Source organism: Sprattus sprattus, assembly GCF_963457725.1.
Source record: "Sprattus sprattus genome assembly, chromosome: 17".
Classification (NCBI taxonomy): Eukaryota; Metazoa; Chordata; class Actinopteri; order Clupeiformes; family Clupeidae; genus Sprattus; species Sprattus sprattus.
In genome coordinates this window covers 15,154,104-15,166,960 of record NC_137915.1, presented here as the reverse complement: position 1 = coordinate 15,166,960, position 12,857 = coordinate 15,154,104, and the positions used below count along the sequence as shown (strand labels likewise).

Genomic DNA, 12,857 nt, shown 5'->3' with positions numbered 1-12,857 from the left:
TTTGTCATCACCAAGTTGCTGACAGTTAGTTACAAATCTCTGGACTACACAGCCCCTGGTGCTGCATGTCCACACTCCAACAGTGGAGAAAAGAGTTGGCACATATAGTCTGGTAGTGTATTACCAGTGCTGTAGCCTTTTGAAGAAAGCTCGCAACTATCCCAACCTTTCTCCTGCTACAGTGTTTAGAAGGGCAGTATGGGGACTGCATCACACAATACTGTTTTTTGAAATGTGCTTTTAACTTAGTATATCTTTTTTTTCGTGAGCAACCTTTGGGACAATAGTGAACTGTGCCATGGCAACGACCAGGCTGTGTGCCAGTAAAGGGCATAATCAGTGCCTCCCTCCCTCCCTCCCTCCTTCCCATAGCTTTGAATACAATTAAACAGAGAGTCAAGCCCCCTGCTAAGCTCTTCTATGTCTTTTCCAGGCAACTAAGCAAAATTGTGTCCAATCACTCAGCCAGGCCGGGTCTTTCCCCCTAACCCAGGGAGACCAAATTCTTGGTATTTGCACAACACTGGTAGGGGTACAGGGTAGCTTTACATTGCCATGGTTCAGATTCAATTGGCCAGAACATTTGATAGCCTTGGGCACATGCCAACATTGTAGGGTTCCTTTTTTTTTGCTACATGTTGAATCCCCCAACAGGATCAGTATAACACTTGATTCAAATTATTATTATTATAGTAATAATTGAATACTATAAAATTATACCTAATTTTGTTTGCATTATGCTTATTGCTTAATTTTTTCATTGCCTGGGTGATGTCTGCTGCATGCTATGAACTTTTGATATTATGCTATCCAATACGTTTCACTGAATTTTCTAATATCAAATGAATGTATTCTTAAGAATGGTTGCTGACGGCACCACAGCAGCTGACTGCATTATCACATAGTGTATGTGTGTTCATTTCCACACCTTTTCCTTCTGAGGGAATACTGTTAGGCACACTGCCACGTCTCCTGTGGGGACACCCCCTGCGTTTACTGACGGCGAGGAAACCATTTCATTAATGCCTTTGTTTTTGGCACTCTCCCCTCCCTTGACACACATGCTTAATAAGAGGGGGGGGGTCAGATGGCACAGAGACTGGATATGACGGGGGCAGGTGAGGAGTGCACCTGCTAATTCCCCAGGAGAGTTGGAGTATCCAGTTACAAAGGCTCCCCCGAGGGCCACTGCCAAATGAGCAGGAACACACTCTTCCACCTTTACCTCAACAGTGACGTGTTAGGAATAGATGCTTTTATTGGGGCCCTATCAACAATCAGGGCTTTGGACAGTTGGCCTTTATAATTTTTTATGACCCACTTACTTCCTCATTTACACTCATTTATTTATTATTTAATATTTATATTTTATCTTTATTATGTTTGTAATAGTATGAGCTCCTGCAAGTTTACTCAGAGGTTGACGTTTAGATTTAAAGGTAGTGACAGTTATTATTAAGAAAATAGATTGAGCCAAAACCTTCATTTCATTCATACATTACCAAGTATACTCAGAAGTATTTGGCCATACTACCAGTGCATGACATGTTCGAGTGAGTATGCATCTTCAGATTATATAATTCGTGCTACAACAATCCTATCTGCTATTTATTGACTGGTGATATGAACAACTGGCTACATTAACTTATGCAATTGTTTTATAGGAAAAGTATTTTATTTAGAAGAAAACTGAGGAAAGTGTCTTAGGAAAAGTGTCAAGCTGGTCAAGCACAATTCTCCTCTCCCACTCAGCAGTGACTCTCAGTCCATCCGTAGATACACCTCCAAATCTGTACATTTGGCGGAAACCCTGCCCGGATGTAATTTGCATCGTGATGAATTAAATTTACAGACTAGCAGCAAAAACCCACATAGTTGACAAGCATGCAAATAGAACAGGCCCTGCCTTTCTGTCTTCAGCCTCATATAGTTGCTTGTCAATAACTGCACTCATAATACGAAAACAGACTCTTCCCTACATATGTGCATTTAACAGTAGTGTCAAATGAGTAAAAATGAAGCAACACCATTGACACGTATTTCTCAACTACTCAGCTATTGTATTTCAACGCCATCTTGTGGCAAACCATACTATCTCAATACAAAGACCAATACGTTTAAACTGATGACTGTTCAAACCAGAAGTGTACAGTACATCAATTATGGTAAATATGTGTTTGCAATGATTTATTTAATATTTGAGAAATCCAGTCGACAAAGTACCACATAACAAAATATACACATAATGAAATAAGCAAATGAAAAGGGTGGAGAGAATTACATGATAATGTATAATACTCAACTTTCTCTCCCCCATACATTTATTATTCTTGTATACTCTAAATTACTATATTCAATTTAATCTGCTTAATATTCAATCTGCTTGCATTTGATCACGTGGTCATCTGTTAGTGCATATGTACTTCATTCATCCACCAGATGGCGCTTTAGTTCCAGATCAAACCAAAAGTCTATGAAACTACCCCAATTCTACTTCAAGACCATGGTTTGCCTTGTGGGAGGTCAGCAAGATCTTCTGTTACTGAACACTCTCCTCATTTTCAGATATATACACTTCTAAACCCTCCAATGACAATCCATAGGTTAAATTCAATAGAGGTTAATCTACCTCTGACGCCTACCATTCCAAAGCATTGTGTTGTGTGAGGCCTGAAGATTGTCAGTGTTGAAACCCAATCAAGCCTGCGGGCAACCATGGTAGGATAGCCTAAGACACCTGAGCTCCAGGCCCATCCAATGTTTTATTCATCTCACTACTAGTCGACTAGCCGACGGAGAAGCAACACGACTCCATTGACCTGTCCGCTGTGCTTTGGTGAGGACTGAGTCTTGGGGTCTCTTGTGTGGAGCAGGTAGGAGACCGTTGGTAATCTATGGGCTAATGATTAACACTCTGCCACTACACAGCAGTGTTGTTGTTGTGTGACGCTGTTATGGAGTGCGTTTCAGATAGTTTTGGAGTATGCAAACTTTGTTGTTTCTTCCTTGATGAAATATTTAATGATTTGGTCTTCATTCAAACCAAAGGAATTATTTAAAAGAAGGTATGCTTTTCAGAATGACTGAAGGAATTGTTGGAGCTAATTCAGCAATTTAGTATAAAAGGTTGCTGATCGACTTCAAAACAAGAATTATTTGTCTTTTTTCTATGTGTGTATGAAAATATACAATTGTACAAACAACACAACACAAAGTTACTTGACGATACTGCAACCTGTAGCTATTCATGAGCTTCATGATGATGCATAACAAATATTGTAATGAAACGATGGCTGTGTGAACACAGGTAATGGTCAAGGAAGATGAGTGAACAAAGGCAACGCGCCCTCTCCACTTCAGGGGAGGCTCTCTACCTGGTGCTGGCCCTGGACAAGAACAGCACACATGATGACATCAAGAAGTCCTACAGGTGAGATCAAAAGTTCACCTTTTCCTCACAGGACCTTCGAAACAGAGGTGGGAAGAGGACCAATGTAGCTCACCTATGAGCATTTCATGCCCCGAGTCCTGTGTATGGTCATCTCTATAGTCATTGTGGGGCTCACTTTGTGTAACAGCAATTTAATACGCACCATTGTGCATTTTTTTTGTAGAGCGTGTGGTTAGTAATAGAAGAGCACCACAAGAAACAATAAAAGTGTCCTTTATAACAGGCTTTTATTGTTGCTGAAAAGTGGTATGAATATAATATGGCTTCCGCATAGCTGAAATATTCATAACTCTCAGAACATGCCCCTGAGTCTTATGTGAATAAGGGTTAAAGAAGGCACGTGTGAGTGTGTGTGTGTGTGTGTGTGTGTGTGTGTGTGTGTGTGTGTGTGTGTGTGTGTGTGTTTGTGTGTGTGTGTGTTTGCCAGTGCCGTAGATAATCTGGCCCTAGACACTAAAGGCATAAACCTATAGTAGTATAACTGCAGTCCTCTTTCTCTGAGTACAAAACAACTAAGTTTGCAATCTACTAACAAAACAATCTACAACAGAACCACAGGCCGAATACTAACAAGGAGAGAGGCAATGAATGCCGATATACCTTCCTTCTGATATACAGACGTGACAATACGTAAGCGTATGAGGACTTTAGTTTACAGTGCAACAGTCATTTCTCATTCCACCCACAGGTGCTCACAGGTTTCTCCATCACAGAGTCTTTTTCTGATGATTAACTCGTTTGCCTTGTTGTATAGACACGTGATTCAGGCTCCATGTTGCCTTTTATTGTTTCAAAACCATTCCAGATCTGTCCACAGTTTCCCCTGTCGATTTTACTTACTTTTACTTTACTTACTTTACTTATTTACTCCAAACATTTATTTACGAATGTTTGGAGATGTAAAAAAAAAAAAAAAAAAAAAGTACAGAAGTGTAGTGTAGGAAATGAAAATATCCAATGTTTATCTGCAGCAAGTGCATGCACATCTCTTAAATTGTTAAAAGCAAACCAACTTTCAGGAAGCCATCTAAATTGTTTGGGTCTTAACAACCCTCATGTGTGTTAATGAATATGTAATCATAGCAGCTTTTTCAGAGGCTGTTGGATTAATTAAACATTAATGAGCATGCGTGCTTGGTGCATCATAAAATGTTGATGTGAAATTACAGCACAACTTAGCAAAAATAAAGAAATAAAGAAACAAAGAGGCAAATGATGTTTAGCTGGAAATTATTTTTAAATGCTTTCTTGAAAGTCGTGGGGCTTTAATAGGTGTTACCACTAAGGGCAGGGACCATAAATGCTCCTCACTTAGGTAAGCGGAAAGAGGCTCAAGTTTCAGTCAGACAACTCCTGCCCACAGCGGTGCTTGAAACTACCTAGCCCTAACCCTAACCCTAACTCCATGGTCTAAATCTAAAAGAACACATACTACCTGACCTGCTGCCCCTGTCATGCCTAAGAGAGGAAGAAAGGGCCCCTGTCTGGCTTTAGAGAGTTAGCTTCAGGCAGCTAGCATACGCTTTTTTTGGTGCCAAGTAGTGCGTTTCCCATAGGCCGATGCCAATCATACACAAGTCTGGCCAATCAGCAGAGGGTTTTGGTTACTGTGGTAACCAGTCATGTGACATTTGCAGCGCAGGCAATTGGCTTGTCGTAGTTTTGGTGCCAAGACTGAGCACCATGAAGCAAGACGTCAGCGTTCAGTTTCATGCTTCCTGGGCTGCAGTAGCTAGCATAGCAGTGTGCATTGAAATGAATGGGAGTGGTAGTAATCCATTACTATCTCCTGGTCCTATAACACCTCCATGACCCAGCACTGGGCCCCCTGAGCCTGCCAACCCCCCCCCCCCCCCCGGCTCTCCCTGGCCAAGACCTGCCCTTTACCTGCCTGTCTGCTTACCCTCCCCCACATACTGAGGCGCTGGCTCCCTCTGAGTGTAATGGTGGAAGGTCAACAGATGGTCGTCCTTATAGGTGTAAACCAATGAATGGAAAAAGCATGGAAAGCACTGCCTCCTGCCCTTCCGTTACATAGAAATAGAGCCAAAATCTCTCAAAATGAGTGGTGCCATGTGTCCAAATGCGAGGGAGAGTCTGCGTAGTAAACAGAATATCAGTCCGATCCGGCCATAAATGGCCCCATATTTAATAAAATATCCTCAATACTGTAGTTCCTTCTGGCTGCTTCACTTTTGAAATGATCTTACAGGTGCCAATGCTTTTTAGAGTCACTGGTGGTGTAAAGGCGTCTGGATGAAGGGAGACAGCTGTCCGAGGCTGCCCAGGGCCGAGCTATACTCGGGGTGCAAACATGCTCTCCTTTCCCACCACGCAGCATATTAATAAACTATTTCACACTGACCATGTGTGTGAAAAAGGGGAAAAGAACTGTCTGTACAAGAGGTTATATTGGTGCTTGATGGAAATTTTTTTTTTTTTTTTTTTTTTGCAAAATTGTTGACATTTAAGTCTGTAAGTAAAAATGGTCATACGGTCATAATGGTGTTTGATCCAACTTTATTCACTGAGACATGGTAATATCTTTCATCTTTCCCCTGAAACGATTTTTTTTTACATTATGTTTGATCAGTGTGGAAATGGGCTTTCTCGCCATTCAGAAAAAGCATTACCTATGACAAAGCTTTTTTTTTTTTTTACCTCTATCCCGAGCCATGATGTTTCCAGTGTCTCTACATCTATCTATAAATCAAGAAATCTCTGTGTGTCTGTCTGTCTGTCTAGGGCGTATCTCCCTGACGGAGGTTACATTAGCTATGAGATTTCGCATGTAGCTTACGCATGTCATGAACCTGTGCATCCTTGATTTTGAAGATTTCTGAATTCATAGTTCGCGAGATATTTGTATTTTATCGTTTGCCGTAGGCACTATGGGTAGTGAGGCACTATGGGTAGTGTAGTAATTCAGAGAAAGAGGGGCGGACCCGTGCAACGTGAATGATGTCATAGTCATAGAACAGTCGTCGTCATATACAGCCGCGGAAAAAATTAAGAGACCACTTCAAAATTATCAGTTTCTCTGGTTTTACTATTTATTGGTATGTGTTAAAGTAAAATGTACATTTTAGTTTTATTCTATAACCTACTGGCAACATTCCTTCCAAATTTCAAATAAAAATATTGTCATTTAGATCATTTATTTGCAGAAAAATGACAATTGGTCAAAATAGCAAAAATGATGCAGTGTCTTCAGATCTCAAATAATGCAAAGAAAACAAGCTCATATTACTTTTTAAACTACACAATACTAATGCTTACACTTAGGAAGAGTTCAGAAATCAATATTTGGTGGAATAACCTTGATTTAAAATCACAACTTTCATGTGTCTTGGCATGCTCTCCACCAGTCTTTCACATTGCCGTTGGGTGACTTTATGCTACTCCTGGCGCAAGAATTCAAGCAGCTCGGCTTCTTTTCATGGCTTGTGACCATCCATCTTCCTCTTTATCACATTTCAGAGGTTATTTATGGGATTCAGGTCTCGAAATTGGGCTGTCCATGACAGGGTCCTGATCTGGTGGTACTCCATCCACACCTTTACTGGCCTGGCTGTGCGGCATGGAGCATTGCCCTGCTGGAAAAAACACTTCTCAGAGTTGGGGAACATTGTCAGAGCAAAAGGAAGCAAGTTTTTCTTCCGGGACAACGTTGTACTTTGCCTGGCTGAGGTTTGTAAAAGACCATAAGGATTGAAAAAGCGGACTGGAGGTTCTTCTTAGTTCGTCTTCTCTGATGAGTCCAATTTCACAGTAGGTGCAAGACTCTCTGGCTTGTAGGCCTCTCCAGGTCTCCGTCTAACCATCAGACGACCATGTGTTGGGCAAAGCTGAAAATTGGACTCATCAGAGAAGACGAACTAGAAGACCCTCCAGTCCGCTTTTTTCAATCCTTATGGTCTTTTACAATCCTCAGCCAGGCAAAGTACAACGTTGTCCCAGAAGAAAAACTTGCTTCCTTTAGCTCTGACAATGTTCCCCAACTCTGAGAAGTGTTTTTTCCAGCAGGGCAATGCTCGATGCCGCACAGCCAGGCCAGTAAAGGTGTGGATGGAGTACCACCAGATCAGGACCCTGTCATGGCCAGCCCAATTTCGAGACCTGAATCCCATAAAAAACCTCTGAAATGTGATCAAGAGGAAGATGGATGGTCACAAGCCATGAAAAGAAGCCGAGCTGCTTGAATTCTTGCGCCAGGAGTAGCATAAAGTCACCCAACGGCAATGTGAAAGACTGGTGGAGAGCATGCCAAGACACATGAAAGTTGTGATTTTAAATCAAGGTTATTCCACCAAATATTGATTTCTGAACTCTTCCTAAGTGTAAGCATTAGTATTGTGTAGTTTAAAAATGAATATGAGCTTGTTTTCTTTGCATTATTCGAGATCTGAAGACACTGCATCTTTTTTGCTATTTTGACCAATTGTCATTTTTCTGCAAATAAATGATCTAAATGACAATATTTTTATTTGAAATTTGGTAGGAATGTTGCCAGTAGGTTATAGAATAAAACAAAAATGTACATTTTACTTTAACACATACCAATAAATAGTAAAACCAGAGAAACTGATAATTTTGAAGTGGTCTCTTAATTTTTTCCGCGGCTGTATGTTACCCCAGCTGATGCGTATGGGCCTGGCATGTAACCAACTCTCATTACCATGTTAAGCAGTATATTGTAGTTTGATGTATTTGTATAAGAGTTAGCTTTCTATTCAACGTTGCTGGTTAGCTGGTTAGCCTAGACCAGTGACCATGCGTTCATGCATCTACTGATGCATAATTCCTATGGGCACTGCACTAGTATAGATAACAGACAAATGTTCATGTTACAGGAAACTTGCCTTAAAATACCACCCTGACAAGAACCCAGACGACCCTGACGCCGCAGACAAGTTTAAGGAGCTGAACAATGCCCACACTGTCCTGTCAGATGTCACCAAGAGGAACATTTACGACAAATATGGATCCTTGGGTCTGTACGTCTCGCAGCAGTTCGGGGAGGAGAACGTCAACACGTACTTCATGCTCTCTAGCTGGTGGGCGAAGGTGAGGGTTTCCATAATGTGCCCTAGTAAGATGTTAGTGAGTGGGTTCTAGTAAGATGCTAGTGAGTGGGTTCAAATTTAAATTTAAACATCTACTTTAGTGACACCTCACGTAGTATGTATGAACTGCAGAGTCTGGAACTATGCCCCTTGGTGGACAGATTAAAATGACAACATTGATGGTCACGTGGTAGAACCCTGTGCTAACAGACCACACTGTGTTGTTTCACTGGGGAGAAACTTGTAAAGGTGTCTCACGTCTATATGTACATTTCAGTTCAGGTCCATTCCTACTGCTGCACTACATGTATCCTTACAATAAACTCACTGCTGGGATAACTACAATTTGGCCTCCACACACTAAGACCCCACCAACTAAAATATGGCAAAATGGCTGTAGGCCAAGAATAGGCCAACTCACCGGTGTCTTTTGAGTGGGTTTGCTCTGATACACACTGCCCACAGTAAACCAATACCAGACATGCCTGACATGAGGCTGTCCAATAATTTTGGTTAAAAAGAGTTTCGGTTAATAATAATCATAATAAGACAAGCACAAGTTATTATTATTATTATTGAGTTATCATTGTTGTTGTCATGGTTGTACTAGTTTGACATGTACGGGGGATGCCATGTTTGTCTTCGCACCTCCAGGGCCTGTTTGCGATCTGTGGTGTGCTCACCGGCTGCTACTTCTGCTGCTGCCTGTGCTGCTGTTTCAACTGCTGTTGTGGGAAGTGTAAGCCTCGCGTCCCAGGGGAGGAGGACGCCGAGAGTTACGTGTCGCCCGAAGACCTGGAGGAGCAGATTCGCACAGACATGGAAAGAGGTCAACAGCAGAGCCTACACACACAAAGAAATCTACAGATATATGTTGTGACAGTACATCTCAAGGCCATACAAGACACACAGATAGTCTTATGTTCGTTTCATATTGAATTACACATTGCTTACAAGGGCAATGAGCAAATCACTAAGCCGCTCTCACTGCTCAAGTAGATAGTGTCAATGATGCTTGCTGTATTCACCACCAATTGAATCATACCTCTGTTTGTATGACTCAGTGCTGATTACATTGGCTGAAATTTTGCAGTAAGCTAATGATTATAAAGTGCGATTTAATTATAAGGAGAGAGCTCCTCAAGTGTTTGGAACTGCCAGGGGTTGGAAAGCGTTTTGGAGACTGTTCTCACATCCTGTGGCAGAGTGGGCTTTGAATGCCATTTACTGTGATGCTATAACCGGAGGTCTTTTGGTGCACAGGGCTGACATATAAGAGTGACTGTTTGGATGCTTAGACTGAACTGCAAGATCACAGTGATTAATACTTCATCACTGCTTCTGAGCTTTTTTGATACTGCTCTTTTTTTTTACAACACATCTCTCCCAGAGAGACACAAATCGCATTAGGCTGTTCACAACAAACAAAACAAATAGTGACAGCCAATAGTAAATGCTGCCCTAAATATCCTCAGCAACTGGATGGAAAGTCTCTGCACAATTGCTCAATCAGTAATCACTTCTCAGTCAACAGTCGGCTCTTGTACATTTATGTAAGATGTCAAAAGATGTTTGTTGAGATGTTATTCAGGAAGGAAGTTATAAGGAAGGACCAAACAGGCCACACACATGTGTTTGTAAGAAAATGAAGGGTAAACAAGAAAATCAATACTAGCTGTGCCATCCATGCACAAGACTGTAAAGGGGGGATGCTCTATGACTAAGGACTCTCTATCTGACTGTCCCCTACTGCTGCTTTTACTGAACAAAGTCATCAGACTTCTATTCCAATATTGCAAGAGAAAAATTACACTAAATAAGATCTGTTCTTATTATTTTATTACACAAAATAAGTTCTTTTGTCAGGTCATATTTTTATTTAATTGTTCATGTTTCTTATTCTTCACAGTGGGGAAAACAAAGCACTTGTGATCCTTTTAAATTCATGTTTAATTTGTCTTTGAATGCATGCTCATAGTTTCATCAAGACAAACAGATGTAAATACAGGAATACAAGAGCCACAAAGAAAACTGCACAGTTAGGGTTAGCATTGAAAATAGTGCAAAAAAATCCACACTGGAATTTTTACAGTCCATATTGTGCTATGTGTATATGCATTTATCACATTCTTCAACTTGGCTGTGTGTAACATTCACACAGACATACAGCACAAATTAAGCTGGAAGTGGTTAAAGTGAAGCTCCTAGAGGTGTTTTTAGTATCTGTTCATAAGATATTTATCAGACCACAATTTACTGTGAGGTTATTGTTTAATGAAAGCATATGATTTGGTAAGTATTTTATGTTTTGTAAGTGCATTTTTCAAACTGAATGCATAATTTTGGGCCGTGCTTTTTTTTTTTAGAATAGTATGTTAACAATTTTGAAGACATGACTAAAGAATGGATTAAAGAGAGCAAAAAAGAACTGTAATTACAAAGGATAATACATAAAATTAAAAATAATTAATTAGTTGCTTTATTCATTACCATGGTGTCTCTGGACACAGGTTTTCTGAAGCAAACAGGCCTACTTGATCTAAAAAACAACTTTGATGTCAACATACACCGATTCTAAGCCTTCAGATCCAAAAGTATAGGCAAAATATACGCTTTCTTACTTTTAAGTGTGTCATTCATCAGCCTGTTAATGAAAAATAATTAGAAGCTTATCTTTTGAGCCAGATGTTTGGATAATACACATTTTATATCTGCCAGTTAGCAGTGGGAGGCTTTTCAAGTCGGTTGCAGTTTGCCACAAAACTAATAATTACTGCCTGTGAGTCAGTTCTCAAAGCGAGTTTTCCTACCAGTTATTTTAAGCAATCCCATGATAAGAGAAAACAAAGATGGAATAAATAGGCAGAGCGTACAGGATTACAGCATCTTTCAACTGCTTGCCGTTGTAAACAACATTGTTTTGTTTTAAATTCGAAATTTTGTGTTCACTGACCAGGCTACAGCCAATACTCCCTCAATTTACACTCCCACACTCCCTACACACTGTCATTTGTTGGCAAATTGTTCTATGGATGAGAAGCATCGTCATAAGGTTAAAAGAACACCGCCTCCCTCGTCTGGACTGATGGAGGTGTCGCTCTGCCCAGTTTGACTGCACTCCCTCTGGTGTGGACAGCCAGCAGGACAACACCAACAGCAAATAGCTCACAACACACACCTCATCTACCCAGTGACGTGTCATTAGCAAACATGCTGCCATTATGCAGTTATTACAGGAGGATAATCATCTTTCTCAGCCTTGTGACGCCAAGGCCCAAGCTTATCTAGGTTTTGTCTGTTTTTGCCAGATGGTGACACCCCCATCGTGCATCAGCCAACCAATGCCAGTGAGAAGACTCAGTTGATTGGTGATGGGCACAGGAGCTACACCTGAGAGGGAGGAATGTGGCAGTCTGCAGTGAAGTCACAACAAATGGCCATTGCTCCTCACGATTTTCTTCTCACCGTCTACGCAAGAGAGCTTGCCTAAAACCTCTGACTGATGTCTGTAAATACTGAATGAGTGATTGCTTGATGGTTTTCAATATGAGTTCTGTTGCTTTCTGTCATGTTAATTAAGGTAATCTGCTCATCACGATTGTATTCTAAATAATTAAAATGGGCCTGTTGAAAAAGATTGACAAGTAAAAACATTGCAAATCAATATAAATGTCAAGATATACGTTGAAAACTCTCTATGTTCTGCTATTTTAATAAAATAAACAAGTTATCTGCTTTTTAAAGACATTCAAATATTCACACTGATGTCCTTCCTTAAGATGTTTACATGTCTGTTTCAATCCACATACAGTCAACCTACTCTATATGTTCAAAAACCAAGGTTGTAGACTACTACGATATTCATCATGAAAGTGACTGAACTTCTTTTTGAAGAACGAAAAAGTTTCCCTCCTTCGAGCCGGATTTGAACCAGCGACCTAAGGATGTCAGTGTAAACCGCTACAGTCCTCCGCTCTACCAACTGAGCTATCGAAGGGAGCTGACAGTCTAGGAGGCGTTTCCCAATTTCAAACCTCGAAGAATGCCCACTTCTTTGTGTTAAAGTCACATTGGAAGTTCTCTATTTTAACAACTTGTCTCTGAACGTCAACGTCACTAGCTATAGCTTTGACTTCTACACATTATGGCGATTCATCTCTACACTACAAGTTAACGTGGTGATGTAGCAATAGCGAACGCTGAAAACGGCAGCTTGCTAGTAGCCTACGAGAGGTAGCCCGCAATGTCTATTTTAGCAAATGCAAAGTTAATTAAACAGTAAATATGCAAGATCCGGAGATCCTTCGCCGTGGATGTCCTTGAAAGTAAAAACTTTAAGA

General features: G+C 40.7%; 1 protein-coding gene across 1 annotated transcript; it reads left to right on the top strand.

The window, feature by feature from the left end:
* Positions 1–3,323: 3,323 nt before the first annotated feature.
* Positions 3,324–11,911, top strand: dnajc5b (DnaJ (Hsp40) homolog, subfamily C, member 5 beta; the record flags this gene model as incomplete). Its single annotated transcript, XM_080855702.1, has 4 exons — positions 3,324–3,430; positions 8,305–8,518; positions 9,172–9,346; positions 11,826–11,911. The coding sequence occupies 4 exons, from the start codon at positions 3,324–3,326 to the stop codon at positions 11,909–11,911; spliced, it is 582 nt and encodes a 193-aa protein (XP_080711828.1).
* Positions 11,912–12,857: the final 946 nt, after the last annotated feature.